Source organism: Hesperophylax consimilis, chromosome 2, assembly GCF_061612785.1.
Source record: "Hesperophylax consimilis isolate HC1 chromosome 2, BYU_Hcon_1.0, whole genome shotgun sequence".
NCBI classification, from domain to species: Eukaryota; Metazoa; Arthropoda; class Insecta; order Trichoptera; family Limnephilidae; genus Hesperophylax; species Hesperophylax consimilis.
In genome coordinates this window covers 10,842,504-10,850,840 of record NC_142837.1, presented here as the reverse complement: position 1 = coordinate 10,850,840, position 8,337 = coordinate 10,842,504, and the positions used below count along the sequence as shown (strand labels likewise).

The 8,337-nt window shown below is 37.1% G+C and overlaps 1 protein-coding gene across 1 annotated transcript; it reads left to right on the top strand.

Annotated features, from left to right (window-relative positions):
* The first annotated feature begins 3,326 nt into the window (after positions 1-3,326).
* Positions 3,327-7,877, top strand: LOC149425679 (zinc finger protein basonuclin-2-like). The gene is made up of 2 exons (XM_089644379.1): positions 3,327-3,522; positions 3,722-7,877. The coding sequence occupies exon 2, from the start codon at positions 3,778-3,780 to the stop codon at positions 6,037-6,039; it is 2,262 nt and encodes a 753-aa protein (XP_089500505.1). The 5' UTR covers positions 3,327-3,522; positions 3,722-3,777; the 3' UTR covers positions 6,040-7,877.
* The last annotated feature ends 460 nt before the right edge of the window (positions 7,878-8,337 follow it).

Genomic DNA, 8,337 nt, shown 5'->3' with positions numbered 1-8,337 from the left:
CTTTTAATGTTTCGCCCCCTCCGGAATATTCGTAAATTAATTTAAGTCCCGTAATTGAAAACGACCTCGCGAAGTCAAATTTCGTCGCGTATTATTTTTTTGTTTATGGCAATCTTTGAGTAAGTTTTCTTGTTATTTTTTAATGCTCTAGCTATAGCGTGATTAAACGCCGAGTCGTGGGAGGGATCCGCCATTATGAGACTTTCAAATGTGTCGATAAAATTCATAACGACAAAAGGTGTTTTATGTATTTGTCAGAATATTACTTTTAAAATGTTCATAATTATTGACGTTAAAATTATGATTTTACTTTGCGGTATTATTAATTCATTCATTCGTCATTTTTCGTTAATTATTTTACATTAGGTATAATAAATATTTTATCATTCTGATTAATTAACTAATCTCAATTATCATTATTATGTATTTATAAACGTGGAATAAGTTTCATGAACTTATTGAGAAGAACATTAATACATAATATTTTAAAATATGGATTATTGTTTCAAGTGTTAAAAGTAAACATTTTTATACAATAAGAAAAAAAGTTTAAAAAAGTATCATAAACCAGGGCTTCTTCGAATCTTACGGTGGAACTTTACATAAAGAATGACTAATGAATAAGAGTCATACTCTTAGGGGTGCTGAAAAGATTTTTATGGCATTACATTGCATCAGTATGCGATAATGAGATAATGAGTGATACAAAAGTGATGAAAAGTCACACTCTCGGAAAAGTTACTTAACAACATTAAAAAACTAATTTATAAAGCTAGTAATTACACTTAAACCACAAAAATGTGTTGTTTGTACCTACTCGCACATCATATTTATTATCTTAAATTAAAATTTTAATAATACTTATGGATTGCCTTAAATAAAAACAATTTAAAAAAGTTACTTTTCTTAAACAATCAGTTAAATAATACATACTACCTTCATATTATTGAACTATGTATAATTCAAAACACAATAAATCACTAATAAACATAAAATAACATACAAAAAAATCCTACTTGTACGGGTTGCAAGTAACTTATTATTTGACACCAAGCGCAAGTGTTCTAGTGTATTAGTTTGTTTTTCTGTAACGAGATGGCGCTAGTAGTATCGTATTTTTATAATACCGAACACGAATGAAGACCTTGTAGCTACCTGCGTACTGATGATTTTATGCTTCGGGATAAACATTAATACATGTATGACTTCGTAAAATAGTTAAGTATTGTTTATTTACTGCATATCATTGCGCTACGGATTGCGTATTTACTAGATAGGTACATGTGACTTATTTATCTACCTGTCTATATACGGGCACCATTTATTTTTTTCATTGTGTGAAATATGTATCTAATCTAGTTTTATTTTTCCTCAAATTCCCAATACTTAGTAATAACGCCTAATAATTATATTTCGTACACGGAGAGAACTTACTGATATAAAATATTATCGGGTTAATATTTTAATGCTTTAAGGAATGAATTGATAGGTTTCCGAATAAACTGATAGTTTCGTGTTTTACTGCTAGTTAAACACGAATGTGTTATCGGAATGTAGGAAAACGTGTTCATAAAAATTCTAATATTTTTTCATTTCATTATTATTATCTGGACAAACGCAGGCGTTTGAATTAGGGTTCCGATATATTATGAATGTACTAGAAGTTTATTAGGAAACGGCCTGAAATCACTTTTTAATAGTAGATATTTAAAAATAACATCAAAACTATTTTTTCTCCGTATAGGTAGTTTCTAGTTTCATAAGTAAGAAATTTACTGACAATAACAACTAACTCTGCGGACTTTGAAGCTGGCAAAGTAAAATGTTATGTCGGAACTTCTGTTATAGGTACACAACGCTGATGACAAAATAACTAACTTATCTCAAATCGATGAATTTTGCTGTGAAACACTGCAGTTTTCTGGGTGAAAAAATAATGAAATGATTAATTAGTTTAAATAATAGCTGTGATACGGTATTGCGATAGTCGGTAAGGTAGGAAATTACCCAATGACAGTTTAAAAATGCCATCAATGTGATTACCGTCAGAAACAAAGTTTTAAAATGCCAGAAAGATTGTTCTACTAGTTCAATCAAACAATTGGTGTAGCGAACTATGATTATGTGTTAGCATTTTTGAATAAGTTGATAAAACACTAATGGCCTTATTAATTAACGTGCTTTAAATATTACACAACTGACATAAAACCAAGAACGTTTCGTAAATGATTATTTATGAGTTGTGTACATTTTAATCACGTCTATTATATTAGTAGGGGGTAATTGATTAATTGGGAAATTGATAGAATATGTGTTTTTGATGTAAAAAGAAATAACATGAAAGAATGTTTTCAATAATTAATATTTTAGTTAGTTCCTGTATGTATAAGTAGGTAACTATAATGTTTGAAAGAGGCTGTAATGTAGATTAATTAATTCGTAATAATTCTCCTTTCAAATCATTTAGGTAGTATGTAGGTAGGTACCTCCTTATATATCTGTTGTAAAACGTGCTGCTTACCTCTAAGCGTGCAATTACGTTTAAAAAAAAGTAGAGTGAAGAATTCTCCAAGAGAATTAATCCCGCTTGACAGTTAGTAATTTATTCCGCCAAAATTCCGCAGAGCAATTCGAAAATAGAAGGTTGGAAAAGTCCCACCCGAGTCCAATTTCGGATAATTCACCACTCGGTGTCGCTACCACTCCTTCCACCTCCACCTCCACCTCCACCTCCTCACCACCCCCTCCTCATATTCTTCCCCACCCCGATCGCTAGAGAAGAAGAAATCTTCGTCCAGTGTCCTATTGATCTATCGCCTCGCCTCTTGCTTTCCGTCTCCCTCGCTCTGGCTCCTCCCACTGAAAGATTCTGTGACCGCTGGGACATATGACAATTTCTTTGAAGTTTAAATGCGACAAAAAAACAGAAAATCAAATAATTAATTTTATCAATAGAACAACTCAATTTTGAAGGAAAATAAGTGTTGAAATTTGCGCAAGCATGAACAGACATTCCAATTTTAAAAGAAAATTACGCAAAAATGCGTCTCCAAAATGTGACAAAAAATGTTATAGGTTTCTTAAAACGGTAGAAAAAAATTAGAATATTTTTATATATTCTTAATTTTCTAAGCGCGTCTTCCAATACGCGGAGAGCTGAGAAAATATTTGAAACGGGAGTTCTCTTTCTAGCGGGCGGTGGACACTCTTAGTAGTTCCGTCTCTGTCGGAGTTTTTGTCGCTTTGTCCCTGTCTGCCTACGAAGGCGTCACCTGTGCCTCCGAAGAAAATTTCAGTCGCGTCCGAGCCGCCGGTCGGTTAGCACGTGCATTTGCGTTCTTATCTCTGGTCCTTCGCCTTGACGAATCTTCGCCTGTCTCCGTGTGACGGATATCGACAAAGATTTTTTTTGAACGGTCAGTGTCCGCGCTCGCTACTAGATGGTGTTAGGAGTTTTGTGTGGACCAGTCCTCTCGTGTTGTTTACTCCATATAGACTTGCGACAATTTCAAACTTTAGAAGGTGCGTGTTTTTGATTTTTACAATCACTGTTGACAAATTAAATTTCATCTAAAATTTATTTGAAAAATAATAAACACAATAATTTTTTTAATCTTTTTTTGCCATTTCAAGTCAATAGTTTTATTTTATAATTTAAACAGTAGGTACCTAGTGAAAAAAATCAATATTTGATTTTAATTATTTTTTATCATTGTTACAGAATTTGGAAATCGGAAATGTTCCGAATTTACTAGCTGTGGAAGAAAATAGAAAAAAATGGAAAACAGAGATTCACCCCCAAAGCATCCCTTGCCGATGGGCTTGGGATACTTCCTGCTGCCTCCCCATACCTCCACCCCAATCAGACCTTCGCAACCTTTCGACTTCCGCAACCTCGGAGCGAGTTTCGGTGGTGCTCCACCTTCTTCCCACCATGAGGACCCCTTCAAGACCGCAGCCAGCAAGATGTCTCCCAACTCGTCCGCCACTGATGAGTCGAGGAATTATAATGATAACGACGACGATGAAGATTGCGGAAGAGATTCTCCGGATATTTCCTTCAATCTTGGTGACCACAGCGGGCCAGAGCCCAGGTCCCCATCGGATTCTTACCAATCGAGATCCATGGGCAAGAGGCATGACCTCACTCAGTGGCCGATGAACCTCGGCATTCAGTTCATCAATCCGTCCACCGGGAAGAAAAGAGTACAGTGTAACGTGTGCCTCAAAACTTTCTGTGACAAAGGAGCTCTCAAGATCCACTTCTCAGCCGTTCACCTCCGGGAGATGCACAAGTGCACCGTGGAGGGCTGCACCATGATGTTTAGCTCCAGGAGGTCTAGAAACCGACACAGTGCTAACCCTAACCCAAAGCTTCACTCCCCCCACACCCGCCGGAAGATCTCCGCTCATGATGGCAGATCTTCTCAACCCTTCCCACTCCTCCCCGGCCCCCGCCCCCTCCCCATGCCACTCCCTCTGCTCGTCTCAGAACAAATGCCTATCATGTCTCGGGGTGCAGTTCCAAACTTTGGTGATTTCGAAAAACTTTACCGTCAAAGTGCTTCCAACGACGATCATGCCGCCTATAAGCTGCACGAAGCTAATAGAAAAGTGGTAGAAGAAGCTCAAGCCAGAAAGGAAGACGAGAAGATTCAAAAACTCGCTAACATTAATAAATTCCTTGCGGATTATCAGAAATACGGACAAGAGATGAGCGAGAAGAGTTTAGGTCCCGAAATGCCGGCCGATCTTATCGTGAGAAATAACGACGAACCTGAAGATCTGAGCATGCGTTCTACACGCACTTTTCCCAAATGCGAATCTAAAGAGGAAGTGCTAGATACTGATCAACCGATTAGCCTCGTCATTAAGCCAATCGAAATTTCACCTCCCCCAGAAGAAATAAAACCGTTGGTGCTAGTCACAAACAAAAGAAAGCGTAAAAGTGAAAAACCGATTCGTTGTTCTCAATCCACCGATTTAAACATGTCCGACGATGACATTACTAGCGAAATATACAGAAGTGGCGATATTAAAGATGTGCTGGCTTACGAAAACATGAAAAATAACAATACATTTAATGCCATCGATGAGCCAATATCGTTAAAAATGCCTAAAATCGAAAACATGTCGCTATTGAACAGATCTGACGCCTTCGAGCTAAAAAGGGAAATAAACGACAATATACCCGACGAGAAGTCTGAGATAATCCATTCTCCGAATTCGAGCCGGTCCGGCGGGGAAAAGATTCGTCTCCGTTCGGATTTGTATGGCGGAGAGTCAAAGTGCAAGAGCGAGTTCTCCCCGGAGCCCATGAGTCTGATGAGGATGCGTTCCCCGTCGGCGGAAAGCGAAACCGTCTCCGCCGACCTCCACTGCCACTCGGAGGACTTAAACGCGCTGGAGATTCCGATCGACGAAGAAAACCCCGACAAGTGCACCGCCTGCGGGCAGATATTTCAGAACCACTTCTTGCTGCGCATCCACTTCCGCAACGTGCATTTAAAACTTTTACATCAGTGCGACATCAGCGGGTGCAACGCGGCATTTCCATCCAAGCGCAGCCGAGACCGTCATAGTTCCAACATGTCTCTGCACAGGAAACTCCTGTCGACATCTTCACCGCATCATCCCCAAAAGCTCGGGAGAATAGAAGCAACGATGGCTCAAGCTAACAACGGGATGGGTTTTAACGCGGATTTGTTGAACCGGCTCTACGCCGATATCAAGGGTTTAGCTTCAACCTTGGAGACTTTAAAGTACCATCCTTACGGGGGTGAGTCTGTTCCGTCCCTCCCTGTGTTTGTGTCGGAGGCTGTCCAGCAGTATTGGCGCAGGGCGGGGGCCGGCGGGAGAGATGCCCACTCTCCGCTGTCAGCGTCGTCTCCCCCCGTCATCTCTCCCGGCCGCCAGGACCACCCTCCTCGGGAAGAAGACAATCTGCTTTTTCGTGAATCCAGCGACCCCCTGAGAAGGATGACCTCGTTGTGTGAGCGCCAGGAGCAGATGTACCAGCACCACGTCCCGGTCTCGTGATGTAAGTTTTCCGCCTGAACTTCCAGGAAGGAGTGTGAAGATTCGGGTCCCGATACCTTGTCATGTTTAGCGCTCTCTTCATCAAACAGAGCACAATTTTACTCACTTATATAATAATAATATGGATTATGTGCAATCTTCGTAATCGGGTAATCGGGAGGACTAAACGTTAGAAAACATTTCGTTAACTGAAAGACTAAATAATTATAATAAGATTAAACATTTGTAATGCCGAGGTATTCATTAAAATGAACAAAAAACCGTTGAATTCGTTTCATAGACGATACATATGTAATAATGATGAATATGTTTAGAGTATTCCCAGTAATAGTTACGTGTTAGCATATCATGTTTAATATTAGCCGTAAGTAGGTAATAGTAGATTGTTTATGTCAAAAGCTTGTGATGCGGATTTAGAAGTGATTCTGTTTAAACTTATTTATGGTAGATAATTCTAGATTAATAGTTCATAATCTAATTAACATTTATTAGCGGGCTTCCATTGTAAATGGAGTTTTGTGCGACGATTATGTTATAATATTTTGCTGTATTGTAATTGTTTTAAGTATTATGGTTTTCAAACATTTGCCTCCTAAGTTAAACATATTGTGAAATGAATCGGAGACAAACATGTACTTAAGTAGATTTGTATAAAATTATTTTATGCATTCGCATGTTAGAATTTTACTAAGAATAAATATGTTAAAAAATCTAAAAATGCCAGTCACACTTTTCAGTTGGTTATATATATATATATATGTAACCAACAATATATATATAGTTGGTTATATATACGAAGCTGTTAATTTGATAATTATTGTAGTTATTCAGAAAAAAAAACTTGACGATTGAAAAATGTGCAATTCAGTAAAAAAAAGTTCTTTTTATGTTTGTTGAATTAAAAATTGAAAGTGAACAAACGCGATTTATACCAATACAAATTGAGGGTATATTACCATTTTTTAAAATATGTTTACCTTCTCCAATGAAAATTCCCCGCCTATCTACGAATAGGTATACCTAGCATTTGGAATTTCTCAAAATGATTTCTTTATGAAACTTTTAACTATCATACTTTTTGCACCGATAAAAATCCGCAGGATGATTATGTAAATAATGTAATAGTGTTAAAATCAAATTACAATGTTATTCACCCATATCATTTCCATGTTCCTGTCCACCAAATGACAAATACAACAGTCTGCTGTATTTAAAATAGTTAAGTTCAAAATCATTCTTGTGATATTTTCATGTGTAAGTAGTTAAAACACTCTTATCCACCTGCTAATAGTAAGAAAAAATACAATTTTATTAGATCGATGCACGACCGTCAAAGTTACGAACATAGTACCTAGTCCATTGAAATGAATAAAAAAAATAACAAAATACTTGCTCTTGTGAAATGTATTTCTAATGAATTATGTAGGTATTTGTTATCCTCGTTCCTTGGCGATTTTTTTTAAATATTCGAATTGTTACGGAACTTGTACACTTGAATCTCGAGTAATGTTATCTGCTTCGTGATGTTTAGTCGTGCTTTGATCCAATTTGATAATTACAACATTATTGTTTACTAAGAACATTTTAACCATGTGATAGTGTGAATCCGTTTTATTGAGAGAAGAACAAACCGCCCTTTACAGTTTTATGTCTTAGACTTCTCACGATACAACAGTTATAAAGAATCATTGAAAAGTTTACCGGTTACATTATTATTGCTATGTTTTTCGTGCTTGTTGATAAAACTATAAAACTTGTATAAAAATGTATTAAATTTGTCGAATAATTGATGTTGAAAGTAATCGTTATTCTCGCTGAATGATGTTTGGCCTAAATAAATGATGGTCTGTCCAAGAAACAAGGTGTGCTTTATTGTTTTTATTCCATTTTAATTCCTGGCTGATGACGTTGGATCACGAACTGATGATTTATTGGGTCTCAGATTTCAGAGTCCGAATTGCTCGAGAGCATTGAGAGGTGTTGCAACAGCTGTCAAACGAACAGAACCATTGATGGGAGATATTAGACTATAATTATATAGGTTTGAAGCGTGGTGATTGAGAGGGCATTTCACACGGAGATTTCGTTGTGTCGCCGTTTTAATTTTTAATTCGTCCTTTTGGTAGTAATTTATTATTGGAAAATATATTTTGTATTGAATGGATGTGAGGTTCTCAAAAAGCTGCCCTATTTTAAGGCGGATAGACACATGAAAGACGTAGACCTTAGATATGGGCTTTTAGTCAAATCCTAGATGACCTAATGAATGGGTAGATAGATGCCTACCTTCTGTAGGTA